Below are 15,609 nucleotides of genomic sequence, written 5' to 3' on the forward strand. Positions count from 1 at the left end.
GAGATTGAAAGATATATAATTAGATGTTTAACAGAATGGTTTTTTTTAAACTTTAAAATATGGTATGCTTTTAATTTTTGATCAAGTGCTTTCGCCCTAAATGCTTATCACATTTATTATAATTTGACATTCCAAATAAGTTGTAACAAATTAATAATTACATTAAAATGATTACAAAAGTATTTTATTGGAATAATAACAGAATTTTTATATTTCAGTGTTTCAAATGACATGTAGTAATGCTTGGTTATTTGGTAATTTTTCTTTTTTAATTGTAGGTGTCTGTGGAAGAATTAGAACATAGTGTTAGCCTTAAAATAGCTAAAGAAGCTGTGATGAATATAAATAAACTTGGACCCCTTTTTAAGCCTGAACATGGATTTCTGGAAACCAAAGTATACTTTGCAGGATTCCCTCGGAATGTGGAAAGTCAATTCATTAAACCGGTAATGATCCAAGCTTCTGTCATTCATCATGGATGAATTCCTTTTGTCTGTAAAATATTTGAAGATGTGTTTTTTCTGAGAGTCAATGGAAGTTGTTTTGTTAAGCATACTAAGTGTGACAACTTGAAATGATCGTGGAAAAATAACATTAGTGACCCTTGAAATTATATTAATGAAACAAGAAAATGATGTGGTAGTTTTGTGTTCATTTAAATCCCCAGCATAAATCATGAAGTGGACTTCTAAAATTCTCAAGTTAACCCCAGAGAATGTTAACACTGCAGTTAAGTATTAACATCATGATAATCCACACTCAGTCTTTAAACATATAAATTCACATGTTTAAGTCCAAAATTATGCTATTTTGTAGAAGCCAGTCAAAGGACTTTCTCAAGTTTATTTTTAGGACTTATATTCGAGAGCTAAACCATAGCACATAAGGTGGAAGTTATTATTAAAAAAATACCTCTTTACTGAGGGTACAACTATAGCCGGTCATAAACTGAAATCAGATATAGTAGCTATTTTTCTAAATATGATATTTGTTTAATAAATATAGAATAGGTTTTATGAAAGAGACTAACCACTGTCTTCAAAGAGTTTTAAAAATTTCATTTGACATCACAGACCTGCCAGATACACTTGCTGATTTAATTTAAATATTTACTGTCTTATATCCACCTTTCATTCCTGGCAATTTGTAGTTACTGTAACTTTTAAAAGATTTCTATTATATATTAAACTTGAATTAATTAACCCATGTCGACATGAATAGACCTGTTGTTTAAAACTTAGAAATTAAAACACATTAAAAGTAAAATAAATTATTCAAAAAGTATCAGTCATTTATTAAATGGCTTTTACATGTCTTGAGCCTGGCGGGATGCTTGATGGAGGCTAAAGAATGCAAACACTTTTGTGGCTGAAGAGACTTACAGTCTGATTGGCAAGACTAACCCATATTGTAAATGCCACTAAAGAAAAACAAGGCTGGAGGTGGTGGCTCATGCCTATAATACCAGCACTTTGGGAGGCCAAGGCGGGCAGATCACCTGAGGCCAGGAGTTTGAGACCTGCCTGACCAACATGGCAAAACCTGGTCTCTACTGAAAGTACAAAAATTAGCTGGATGTGCTGGTGGGCCTATAATCTCAGCTGGTCAAGAGGCTGAGGCAGGAGAATCGCTTGAACCTGATTGGCAGAGGTTGCAGTGAGCTGAGATCGCACCGCTGCACTTCAGCCTGGGCAACAAGAGTGAGACTCCATGTCAAAAAAAAAAAAAAGAAAAAGAAAGAAAAAACAAGATAGCTTAGAGCCCAGGGCCACAGCTAGAAGCAAATATAGAACTTGAGAGCAGAAAAGTTAACACTGGATGATGTAGGAGAGACAGGTGGAGCTTGAAGTGGTAAAAATCATTTAGATCCCATTGAGGGCTTGTGATGGTATAAGCTTGCTTGTACTGAAAAAGACTGTCCATCTGAAGAATACTTTGAAAAGAAAAACTGAAATAAAATACAAACTATTTTAAACTATCATCAAAGAAAGGATTTTTTTTCCTCTAAATGAAAGTCTGTACTCATAATTTAGCCACTTGTATAAGTTTAAAATGCACTCCTTGACCTGTATTTTAATTTGTTAGATTAACCCTCGTCTAGATGGATGTATACGAGGCTGGAATTTGATGAAGCAAGGAGCTTCAGGAGTGAAGGAAATTATTCAGGAAAAACAAAATAAGCATTGCCTGGTTACTGTGGAGAAGGGGTCCTACTATCCTGGTTCTGGAATTGCTAAATTTATCGTAGATTATAGTAAGTGACTTTCCATTTATTTTTATTTTCTCATTAATAAGTAAATTTATTCATCAACAAACAGTAATAATTTCTTTGGGGAACATTATTATCTACTGTGTGCCCACTGTAGTCTTATGCTTATTCATACTATTATATATCTTTTACAAAAATTTTTCAGTGTATTGAGAAAAATATAAAGGCAATGTGCTTATGTTGTTATTTCAGGTTTATTGGTACATAGCCTGATTCCTTTTGGGTAAATTCAATTAACCTACTTTAAAGTTCACTGATTTCTCACTTGTCTGGAGTCTACCAACGAATGCATCAAAAAGGTTCATCTTCATTTCTAGCATTTCCATTTGATGCTTTCTTAAAATTTCTACCTCTCTGTTGAAATTCCCTACTGTTCACATTTGTCTAGCTTATGTACTGAGCTTTCAACATATTCATCATAATTATTTTAAATTCCCTGTCTGACAGTTCCAACTGTGTTATATCTGGGTCTGCTCATTTTGTTTGCTTTGTCCCTTGACCAAGTGTTGTTTCTCTTGCATCTTTGTGTATCATACAATTTTTGGTTTAGAGGTGGGCATCTTATACATAACAGTAGAGACTGGGATAAAGAATATTTGTGTCTGGAAATGAGCACAGTTCTTTTGCTAGGCTCTTAGTGATGGGATTGAATCAATCTAGTGAGGAGTTGAGATGCTTGTTTTGTTTGTTGCCAGGATTACCCCTAATGTACCACAGGTTTCAAATTTTTTAAATATTACCTTCTGTGTAGAATAAGGGAATGGTTTGCTAGCAAGTTTTTTTTCCTCCTTCCTTCCTCCCTCCCTCCCTCCCTCCCTCCTTCCTTCCTTCCTTCCTTTTTTGAGACAGAGTCTCATTCTGTCACTCAGGTTGGAGTGCAGTGGTACAATCTCAGCTTACTGCAACCTCTGTCTCCCAGGTTCAACTGATTCTCATGCCTCAGCTTCCCGAGTAGCCGGAATTACAAGGGTGCACCACTATGCCCGGCTAAGTTTTATATTTGTAGTAGAGACAGGGTTTCACCATGTTGGCCAGGCTGGTCTTGAATGCCTAACCTCAGGTGATCTCCCTGCCTTAACTTCCTAAAGTGCTGGGATTTCAGGCTTGAGCCACTGCGCCTGACCTAGAGAATTTTCCTTAATAGCTACTAAGTCTTTCATCATCGTAGCTCTATTTTAGGTATTCCCTCATAATATGCCTCAAGAAAGTATCTCTCCCACTTGTGTCTCTCAAGTGCCTGGTCCATCCCCAGCAGAGTGCTCTTGTTACTTGACATTTGTTAACATGGCAGAGCAGACCTGGTGTTTGGGGAAGCATTCTCTGTTGTTCAGGTACAAATTCAGTCTTAGGCAGGTGTTGTATCCCTGGGTCTCAGGAGTGTGGAATTTTCACTTTTTCTCTTCCCTGACTCTAACCAGTAGGGGAGATGCCTAATGATCAGGACTCAGGATGTTTTCCTGCTCCTTCTCCATGATCTACAGCTTTTTTTTTTTTTTTCCTAATCTGTAGTTGCAGTGAGTCTTCATATGTGTCCTAATGACCACACTTGTTGTCTTTCTCCTGGCTTCAAGACTTTTGTTGTGTAGAGGAGACCAAGAAGAATCTAGATGGGGCTTTGTGCCTTTCCTGTAGCTGGTGCTGCTGTCAGGACTGCATTAACAGAGAGGCTTTCTCGGGTCTCATTCCCTGCAATCTGTTTTCCCCTGAGCGCACAGTAAGGTCTGTGGAGAAGAGCCTGTGAATCAGCATGAATTTTCTTTGTCTCTGCAGCTTCTAGAGTTTCTTTTCTTTTTTTTTTTTTTTTTTCCCAGACAGAGTCTCGCTTCATCGCCAGGTGCCAGGCTGGAGTGCAGTGGCGCAATCTCGGCTCACCGCAACCTCCGCCTCCCGGGTTCAAGCAATTCTCCTGCCTCAGCCTCCTGAGTAGCTGGGATTACAGGCGCGCGCCACCACGCCCAGCTAATTTTTGTATTTTTAGTAGAGACGGGGTTTCACCATGTTGGTCAGGATGGTCTCCATCTCTGGACCTCGTGATCCGCCCACCTCAGCCTCCCAAAGTGTTGGGATTACAGGCGTGAGCCACCGCGCCCGGCCAGTTTCCAGGGTTTCTAAACTCTTCCATCAGCCCCCGCATGGACTTCAGAAAATTGTTTAAATCTTTACCTAAATTATTTTTACCACAGAGCATGGCATCTCCTGTGTACCCTGAGTTAGAAAGTGTTCTCATTCTGGCTCTCCTTGGAAACACCTGTCTTTATTTAGGCTTCTGGTTAGTTGGTTGCTCTGCAACCTCGGCTCTTTGATAGTTCCAAGAAAAGCTGTGATTATGCAGGTAATTTGGCTTTTGTTGTTGTTGTAAGGGTAGGGGTATTGCTCTTTCCAATTTTCTGCAGCCTAAGTAGAGCAGGGAATCTTGCCATACTGACCCTAGGTTTTTAACCTTATAAATAATACTTCTGTGAACATCCTAAAACATGCATCCTTCTACCTTTGTGTGATTAATTATATGGAAGAATATTTTAGGATTAGATTATCTCTATCAAAGGTCATGTTGCCCAGGTCAGTTTTCAAACTACTGGCCTCAAGTGATCCTCCTGCCTCAGCCTCCCAAAGCGCTGGTATTATGGGCATGAGCCACTGTGCTCAGCCTTTTTTACTACATTTTTAAGGACAAAATTTACACTAATGATTTATCTTTTTCTAACATAAATGAATACAATTCCTAGCTCTGTTCTGCATATGAAGGATTTTTTTTTTAAAGTTATAAATGAGGATTAAATTAGGATAAAACTAAACCCACAATGATTTGGCCAAAGGAAAAAATCCTAAAAAGGTAATGAAAATTAGAGTTATATTGTACCTAAAAAATTACCTAATAAGTAATTAACCATTTCATGGATAATTTGTAATTAATATTTAATGTTAAATTTTAACTTCTATACATTTGCAAGTTAATTTTAGTTTGAGTTTGTTAATATTCTGTGTTAAATTTACTTATTTCAAGATAAATGTTTAGGCGATAGAAATTCCAATTACCTTGATTTGAGCATTACACATTATATGCATATATCAATCAAATAACCTATGTATCCCAATATGTGTACAATTATGATATATCAATTAAAAATTACTTATTTCACAATGATTACATATATACATTTTTTTTTTTTTGAGACAGAGTCTCGCTCTTTTTCCCAGGCTGGAGTGCAGTGGCATGATCTCAGCTCACTGCAACCTCTGCCTTCCAAGTTCAAGCGATTCTCCTGCCTCAAGCCTCCCGAGTAGCTGGGACTACAGGTACACACCACCATGCTCAGCTAATTTTTGTATTTTTTTTTTTAGTAGAGATGTTTTGCCATGTTGGCTAGGCTGGTCTTGAACTCCTGAACTCAGGGAATTTCAAAGTGCTATGGTTACAGGCATGTGCCACCGCACCCGGTCTATATATTTTTTTCTTCTGGGTGGGAAATACAGGATTATAATGAAAAACTTAGTGGCATTATATGTGGTTAAATGGAAGCACATCTTGTCAAAGGAAAATGATTTTCCTCACTCACATTTACCCTTTTAAAGGCTCCAAATGGTATTTGGGCTTTGCTATATGTTACATCATATTAAATGAGGAAGACTTCATTCAGATTATGAACTAATATTTTTAAGAATCCATCTACTCTGGAAACATTAATTTAGCAAATATCTATTGAGTGACTACTGTGGAGAACAAAGCGATGATAGAGACATATACCTCCTAGAGCTTGTGCTTTAGTGGGATAGACAATTAACCTAGCAATTAAGAAAGAGAATGTGAAGGATTATGCCAAGAGAATCACAAAACAAGGGTTCCCATTCTTATGTCAAAACCAAATGCTGATGTCAGTGTCTTTCTCTAGTATCAAACTTTCCAACTCTCCTATGCATATAAATCCTATTTATCTTTGGAGTGATGATGGCAACTGTACCCAGATTCTCCAAAAATTATTACAGCATATTTGTTGAACTTTCAAATGTGTGCTTTAAAATATAACCACTCTGCGATTCGAGCATTGGTGAATGTGCAAGGGAGAAGGAAGTGCTATTAAAGAGCAAACAAGGAAAATCTGTAATCATCCTTAAACACCACAGTCCAGAATTCTCTTCTAGGAAGAACGGGAAGATGGGACTCCAGTATTTCTTGCCTGCCTAAAAAAAAAAAAAAAGCTTTTGTTTTGTTTCGCTTAGGTTATATAGATCATTGAGAAAGGGAACGAAAATGTTTAGTATTACACAGATGGTTTTGAATATTACCAGGATTCTACTAATAATAATTCCTTCCGGTGCACTTCAGGAACGCAGTGATCACGCTCTGTTTCATTCTTTTACCTAGATAATGTCTCCAGTGCTGAGGGTTGGTATGTAAATGTGTCTTTGAATATTCGTCCTTCCAAGGGCACTGGTGTCATGCTCGCCTTGGTTTCTCATAACAACACGGTGCCCTTTGCTGTGTCCTTGGTCGACTCCACCTCTGAAAAGTTACAGGTAACTTTACTCTAAACCTATACGAGCCTTGCTTTTCTTTTCATTTTTAAAAATGGATATAACAGCAATATTTACCTCAAAGGACTGCTTTGAAGATTAAATAAAGTAACTTATATAAAGCATTTGGCACAATCTCCAGCACGTCATGAAGAACTCAAAAAAAAATCTATTATTTTTACTTTTTTTGCTGGCATATTTCCAAGGTCTGAATGAAGAAATAAGGGGAGGGAGAATTGAAAAACCTACTGCATCTATACCTGAGATTAGGCAGATTCTCACACAGGCTGCTTGGAGCCATCCGAGTACGTAGAGATCCACCCTTATTCAGAATCTTTGAAGCATCGTGGGAATTAGTCTGTACTGTCAAGGTAGAAGTTTGTCTAATTACAGTGCGTCAGTTATTCAGTGCTTAATTATAATGTTTTGTTCTTTCTTGCACTCTTAATCTTTTCTCCCATGAGTAAGTTGGGAAAAAAAGAGAGAAAGTTAAAAGCGGTCCACTTGGATTCTTACTGGCAAATGTTATTTGAAATTAGGAGGAAGAACAGGAAAAAGCCTTAGATGAAAGGAAATATGAGGGTTATCAGAAGATCTGTATTATTCAGACTTCTATTAGAGGGTAATAGTTCTGTCTGTGCCATCCACAGTGGATTCCAACAAGTTACAGCAAGAAACTGATGCTTATGCCAAGGCTGTCTTGGATGGTGTCAGTAGATTTTAGCAAGAGACCTACGGTTAAATAATGTCTATTGTAGTAACAAGTGATGCTGTTGATTCAGGGAGGAGAATGGGGAAATTTCTGGTGGTTAACCTTAAGTAACCTAAAAATATCTGATGAGGTTTTTTTGTTTTTTTGTTTGTTTTAAATCTCCTTTTTTTTTTTTTTTTTGAGACGGAGTTTCGCTCTTGTTACCCAGGCTGGAGTGCAATGGCACGATCTCGGCTCACCGCAACCTCCGCCTCCTGGGTTCAGGCAATTCTCCTGCCTCAGCCTCCTGGGTAGCTGGGATTACAGGCACGTGCCACCATGCCCAGCTAATTTTTTTTGTATTTTTAGTAGAGACGGGGTTTCACCATGTTGACCAGGATGGTCTCGATCTGTTGACCTCGTGATCCACCCGCCTCGGCCTCCCAAAGTGCTGGGATTACAGGCGTGAGCCACCGCGCCCGGCCTTAAATCTCTTTCCTATAAGGAGCTTTCTACATTTGGATTTCAGCAGTTTTTTGTTTGCTTGTTTTTTATTTTGAGATGGAGTCTTGCTCTGTCACCGAGGCTGGATTGCAGTGGCGTGATCTCGGCTCACTGCAACCTCCACCTCCCAGGTTCCAGCCATTCTTGTGCCTCAGCCTCCGGGTAGCTGGGACTACAGGGGCACACCACCACACCCAGCTAATTTTTGTATTTTTGGTAGAGACTGGGTGTCACCATGTTGGCCAGGCCGGTCTTGAACTTCTGACCTTGTGATCCACCCACCTCAGCCTCCGAAAGTGCTGGGATTACAGGCGTGAGCACCACTCCCAGCCTGTTTTTTCTTTTTAAACACAATGGAATTCCTATCTTCAACACCACATTCATGCAGTGGAAGAGGTTAACACGTGCCATGTCTTTGATACTTATTTTATCCTTTAAGTGTTTGCCTCCACGGTTCTTTCTTTGTATGTCAGATTTCCTTCTCAAGGTCTATATGCAATATTTCATAACATTATTCCAGATACCATTGATCATTCCGGAGCATGTTCTTTATTGACCAACTCTTTTCATAAGTTTAAGGATATGGACATGTACAACAGAGTGACAGATTTTCTCAATTAACTTCTATGTGCAAAGCATAGTCTTTCACTTAAAATAGATACGTTGGATACCTAAATAAGCATTTCCAACTATGGTTTTTGTCATCTGGGACTCGTCATAACTCCTGTCTCCCTAGTTTTGATTTTATTTTCTCTTTCTTACATTTTACATTTCCTCTATGCCATATAAGCTGTTTGAAGAAATAACTCTCAACCAGTTGAATAATGTTTGAAAAGTTCAGCAGAATGAAAACATTTTCTTGCTTGAGAATCTTCTGGTAAATATTCTCTAACTTACTGCTGGCAATCCCTGGTTTTTCTTTCTCAGGGCCTCTTCACTTATTTTGTCCCAAGTCTATAGGATTGCTTGTGTGGCACAGAGAAACGTTTTAGTCCTGCTGGCATGTGCTTACTAAAGCATTTTTGATTTTACAAGTCTTTCTTCAACAATGAGTGATTCAGCTCCTTCCTTTTTCATATGTAAACTTGGAAATTAGGAAGGCTTATAAACAGAAAAACATTGCTTAAGACACTACTGTTGGTAACACAACTTTGTTGTTTGAATTTTCAGAAACCAGTATACATGTCTATGTTAGCTAAACAGAGTTTGTAAAACTAGTGTATATTTTAAAATTTAGTCTTCTTATAAGTTAGTCTTATGATAATTAGTAATTTTTCACTTAGAGACTCTATCATACATTTTCTTTCCTTATTCAAATTTAGTTTTTGACTTTCAAAAACTCAAAAGGAACTTTAAGCAGCATTCCTCTTACTCCTTACTTACATTGAATCTTTGCTCCACTCTTCAGGATATTCTGTTGTCTGTTGAAAAGACTGTCATATATCGGATACAGGCCCTAAGTCTATGTTCCGATCAACAATTTCGTCTGGAATTTAAAGTCAACAGACACAATCTGGAGGTGTCAACACCACTTAAAATGGAAACCATCTCCCACGAAGACCTTCAAAAACAACTGGCCATCTTGGACAAAGCAATGCAGGGAGAAGTGGTCACTTACCTGGGTGGCCTTCCAGGTATCTGCTTACTTTTTCTTCAGTTTTAAAAAGTATATTTTAAATCAAATTGATAATATTTTAAATATACAATTTTAGTAAAAAAGCATCAGAAGGGACCATAAAATCCTGTATTCAATATTCTTTTTCTAGGGGCTAGTACTGACATTTCATTTTATTGGCACATTCTTGTTTCCTTTAGTTTAAAAATGTTGAACTAAGACTGACCAAGTTTTGCTGCATTTGGCTATCCCAGCCAGAAAGGATATGTTATTTTATTTTATCGTTACAGTAGTCTTATAAGTTTATATTTGTTCTTCAATTTATCCATTATTTATTTAATATTTATGCATCTATTATTTGGTTCACGTATCATTTACCCAAATTTTATTAAGACCTTATGTCCCAGGTACTCATGACACAGTAATAAACAAATAAATATGGTCCCTGATGTTAAGGCTTTTACTATCTAGTGGCAGAGGAAGACATTAAGCAACTAATTAGGAAAAGATCAGAATAATTAAAATTGTGATCACTTTTATGAGAGAAAAGTGTGGGTTGCTTTTAGAACCTGAAAATGTGGACTTTTCACCTGGTTGTGGGGGCCAGAAACAACCACTCTGGATAACAGACTGAACTATAAATCTGATGTTGAAAAGGTTAAATAAATTCAACCAGGTGTGGGAGTGGGGACTGGAATTATTATGCAAGTAAAATGGTCCATGTGTGGGCCAGGTGTAAGGGGATGACACGCTGGAGGAATCTGTAGGCGATCAGTGTGGTTAAAGCATGTTGAGCAAGGGAGACGGTAGTGTGGAATGAGGCTGTGAACTGGCTGGTTGGATGGATTGCTTGTAGACCTAGTTCAGGGTCCTACGTCTTATAATGAGAGACATGGAACTATTAAAAAGTGTAGACAAGAAAGAAGTATAGCCATATTATGATTTTAAAAATTCACTCTGCGTGATGGATGGAAATGGACAGGTGGGAGACAAAAGTGGGTGCAGTTGAGATGATCTGAGGGGCTATTCAGTAATCCAGGTGAAGAAGCAGGGACAATAGTTGCAGTGTCTAAACTGCCTTCAACTGTTGCAAAACAAACAGTCTGGACACTGTTCAAAGTGCTTCGAATATATCCACTTGTTTAATTTTCAAGATAGTCCTGTATGGTAAGTGCTATTATTATCCCCATTTTACAGATGAGGAAACTGAGGAAGCTGCAGGACTAGGGTGATAGCAATGAAGATGATGCACGGTGAATAGACTGGAGATATGTGTTAGAAACAAAATTAATAGGATTTAATGACTGAAAGACAGGTATAAGGATGACTCTGGTATCTGGAATGAGCAGTTGCAGTGGATGGAGATTTCATTTACTAAGATGGAGAAAACTGGAGGAAAAGCAGATTTATCTTTAACTGAATATTGGAAAATATGAAATTGGCACCAATATTTCACTTTAAATGGAAAACAGGGGCAGAAAGTTCTTTAAAAGCATTTTCAAATGCCATTGCGGTTTATTCTCATGGGGAGAATTCTGAGTTTGATGTCTGGACCTCTGGTCACCCTCAGTTTATTGCTTAAACTGCTCACGGTCTTGAGTTCCCATATATGGAAATTGTATCTGGGATTTTGGGAAATAGAAGTAAATAGGCTCCAAAAACTATAGGTAGGTAGGTAGATGATAGATAGATGATAGATAGATAGATAGATGAGTTAAGTAGTGAGCATGCCTAATTATCAGGGAGCAAAATTATAGTTCAAATGAATAAATTCTATATTGAAATCTGCCTACTACGTCATCCACAAGTTAGTTGAATGCAATTTAGGAAATCAAACCAACAGTTGAAAAGAAGTAGAACTGTCAAAATTTCAGTGGTTTCAGGTCTTTGGCAACAGTACTGAGGACTAATTTCAGGCAAAATGTCTTGAGAGAAAAAGTAGGAAATATTTGAGAGTAGCTAAATATTGGAGTATCAAGAGTATAAACTGTGGGATGGGTAAATTATTAATTGTATACAAAATAGGTGTGTTAAATTGCATGTGAAGAATTAAAACTCCAGAGAAACTGATGATTCTGAGTAATTTTTTTCCTCAAAAAATGAAAAGTGGCATGATCTATGTGGTTTAGCCCAACTTGAAAAGGATTCTTAACAAATGCTATGAGCTCATAGTAAAGTATGAACTTTAGTCACTGTCTTGGCAAGTTAGAAGTCAAAAATGTAAAGGTTTTTTTTGGCGGGGAGGCATGAAGTGCTGAAGATGAAGAATAAGGGCTAAAGAATATCCATTGTGAGTTAAGATTAATGGAGGGGAGAGGCCAAAAAATGAGGAAGCAAGTAGATAAATGGGTGGGATTTTTTTGTCTCTCTCTCTTTTTTTTTTTTTTAAAGGCTAATCAAGTGAAGCAGTGGAGTGGGGAAGGAACAAAGAAATCTGTAACTGGTTGTGATCAATTAGTTGTAAACACCACTGCACTCGGACCAGCCAATGGGTGGTTTTAAAATGAGTCACAGTTCTTAGGAATGAAAGGATGTTACTAAATATTAAGTTTGATAAAGAAAGGGTAGAAAGATCCAGAGGCCCTAAAATGACCATATACTGTTCGCTGAGGAGTTAATAAAAGTGTTATTTTTAAGAACTCCAAATATTACATCAAAGTGTATCCTGTATCATGATCTATTGTATGTTCAACCAAAAACTATTGATTTGGAAAAATACAGAAATCTGCTTTTATTCCAACAATAAGAAAAGAGACATATTGATCATGGCATTTAAAAGAGATTTCCAAGTAGCTTTAATTTGGAGTTGAAAAAAATGATTAACATTCTTAAACTGTTGCTCAAATTTAAAGAGAAAATATGTTATTTGTATAATAAAAATAGAACATCACAAGAATACGCTTGTTTCTACTCTTCCTCAGATGTGTTTAAGTTTAAATGAAACTAATTATGTTTATGAAATCAGAGGAACTCATGACATGCTGAATTCAATGAAGTACAATAACATGGATATCAGAGTCAATGTCTATTTACTGAATAGAATTTCATTATTAACTTTTTCTTTAGGATTAGAATTTGGTTGGAAATAGGAAGTCCGAATGACTCCTCTCATTGTAAACAAATAAGACGCTAAAAGTCTTGGACTAATAGTCTAACATTCTGCTTTTACAGATGTTCCATTCAGTGCCACACCAGTGAATGCCTTTTACAATGGCTGCATGGAAGTGAATATTAATGGTGTTCTGTTGGATCTGGATGAAGCCATTTCTAAACATAACGATATTAGAGCTCACTCATGCCCATCAGTTTGGAAAAAGACAAAGAGTTCTTAAGACATCTTTTCTCTTCTGATAATACCTTTTTCTTGTGTGTAATTATATGTATGTTTCAATAACAGCTGAAGGGTTTTATCTACAATGTGCAGTTTTTGATTATTTTGTGTTCTTTCCTGGGATTTTTGAAAGGTCCTTTGTCAAGGAAAAAGATTCTGTTGTGGTATAAATCACAGTAAAAAAAAAAAAATTTTACTTCTCTTGCTGTCTAGAAATAGTAAAACAACAATTTTAAATTTGAATTTTTTCCTACAAATGACAGTTTCAATTTTTGTTTGTAAAACTAAATTTTAATTTTATCATCATGAACTAGTGTCTAAATATCTATTTTCTTCAGAAGGCAAAGAAGTAAAGTCAAACGAAAGTGCATGTAATTAAATATTATTGACGATAGGTAGATGCTATTTGGGTTTTTTTTAATGATGAAGGCAGAAGAGATGGTGGCCTATTAAATATGAATTGAATGGAGGGTCTTAATGCCTTATTTCAAAACAGTTTCTCAGGGGACTAGCTTTGGCTTCATCTTTCTCTTGGGTGGCTTCACATTTAAACCAGTATCTTTACTGAATTAAAAAACAAATTTTCCTGAGAGCAGCACAGGAATCTTGCTTCCTGGGAATTGCAGTCTGTCAGGATGAGACATCAGATTATGCTGGATAAGTGTGGAAATCTGAAATGAGTACATTTCTTAAATTTGACTGCGTGGGTCACGTAAGAGCTACATTAGAAAAGACAGAATTTAGGGATGGAAAGGAGAATGAGCATATGTGGGAGTTTGTAGTTTTCCTTGAATCCAACTTTTAATTGCCAGAGTAAGTTGCCAAAATGTGATTGTTGAAGTACAAAAGGAAGTATGAAACCAGAATAAATTTTAACAAAGGAATAAACCACAGAGGGATATAGTGAATATTGTGTCTTTGTAATCAAAAAAGTAAGGAGGTAAGATTGCCACCTGCCTGCTGGTACTGTGATGCATTTCAAGTGGCAGTTTTATCGCACTCGAATCTACTATTCACAGCTGGGTGTATATCAGATGTTTCACTGACAGTTTTCAAAAATAAATTCTTTTCACTATATTTTATATCACTTATAATAAATTGGTATATAATTTAAAAATGCATGTGAATATCTTAATTATATCAACCGTGAACAAAACATAAAATTACATAATAGACATGTAACTCTTCATACGACAAAGTAGTTCTTCAGTTAAAAGACAGATCAAGCTCAAATATTTGAATAATAGTTATAGGTTGGGTGGTAGACTGGAACTCAGAAGGTGAAGAGAAGCAAAAGTAACATGTGTGTTTTGACACATCCCAGAAATTGTCTTGCTAGATGTAATTTTTCTCCCAATTGTCACCAGGTACTATGGGGGATGCTCACACATGGCTCAGAGAGAGTCTAGACCTATGGCTAAGAACCTTTGGTTGATGTTTAATTTTCAACACTGCCAAGGAATATAGATTCCTACTTTTAAAGAGTTGGGGGAGTACAATAGTTTTATGAAGGAAAAGTGGATATTTGGTACCATTTCAGCTCTGTATAGTGAAAAAAATCTAAATAACAGAGCCATTACAGAGTCCCTTAGAACTCACCTTTTGAAAAAGTTATCTTTTTTCTTTTTACTTTTTGAACATGTTATGTGACATGGTAATAGAACTTACCATTTGCAGTGGCCAGTGATGGATCAGTAAAAGCAATGGTTAATCTGTAAGAACAGGACTATTCACCTCATTTCTTCTGCCTGAAAGTATAATTCCAGTCTCAGTCCCTATATATCAGTATAATTAATTATTTCCAATTTTCTTTTCATTCTGGAATTAAGGAACTCATGGGATTACTAGAAAGAGGACTTCTTCATGTGAAAAATTTTTTTTTTCACAAAATGATTGCCTATTCATTTCTGCATTTCCCTAGACCTTTAGTTACTGTCATCAGTGGGAAATCTGATCTGTAATAATTTTATTTCAGATTTCATCATGTTGCTATTACTATTGATTTGGGAGATGACAGAGTCACTAGAGACTCAAAAGACAAGTATGATCAATTTCTAATTTATTCATTCAGCAACAAATATTTATCAAGCACCTACTCTACCCTGTGCATGTGGAGTCAAAAGCAGTAGAATGTCTGAGGGCTGAACCCAATGGAATAGGAAGTCACAGTACTCAAGCTGGCCCTTGGTAGTCCTCAGGTTCCTGTTCCTTGGAGCTACAAAGCAGCTCTTTTCCGGTCATCCTAAGAAATTGAAGTGATAAAACTCTTGGTCATTGCTCCTATGTCAGAGTACTTTGCTCCTTATGAACAAGATTGTTTTGACAGTGGTCTTGGACATGGGTTTCTTGCTGTAGCAAGCTTTGAGTTTTCAGAGAACTTATATATGAAAATTGGATCTTCTATGGTAGAGACATTGCTTAGGGGTTCATCTGGTGCTGTACAAGATAACCTCTGGCTATCCTGTATTTGTGTTTGCACAGTGAACGTGAGGGGCAGTTATCTGGGCCAGCATACATGGGTTTGGGGTACATATTCTTAATAATACAAATAGTGCAAGGCCAGATTACGAGTTCAAACTGACAATGGGAAAAGATTGAACCAAGATATGAAGCTAAGAGTGTCAGAAATAGAGGTGAACTGAGTGTGGGGAGGTTTGGAGCAAGTAGCAAACCAGTGAGGTCGGGGG

At 36.9% G+C, this 15,609-nt stretch overlaps 1 protein-coding gene across 1 annotated transcript in view; it reads left to right on the forward strand.

Moving 5' to 3' along the window:
* The window catches only part of PROS1 (protein S), a 98,736-nt gene extending 84,697 nt beyond the window's left edge, over positions 1-14,039 (forward strand). The window contains exons 11-15 of the mRNA XM_012474172.3: positions 279-446; positions 2,086-2,254; positions 6,633-6,784; positions 9,385-9,610; positions 12,763-14,039. Coding sequence (XP_012329595.3) covers positions 279-446; positions 2,086-2,254; positions 6,633-6,784; positions 9,385-9,610; positions 12,763-12,923 — 876 coding nt within the window. The 3' untranslated portion in view covers positions 12,924-14,039. The remainder of the gene's footprint in view (positions 1-278; positions 447-2,085; positions 2,255-6,632; positions 6,785-9,384; positions 9,611-12,762) is intronic.
* The last annotated feature ends 1,570 nt before the right edge of the window (positions 14,040-15,609 follow it).

This window comes from Aotus nancymaae, unplaced genomic scaffold, assembly GCF_030222135.1.
Source record: "Aotus nancymaae isolate 86718 unplaced genomic scaffold, 86718_ANA_hifiasm-v0.15.2.pri h1tg000022l_1, whole genome shotgun sequence".
NCBI classification, from domain to species: Eukaryota; Metazoa; Chordata; class Mammalia; order Primates; family Aotidae; genus Aotus; species Aotus nancymaae.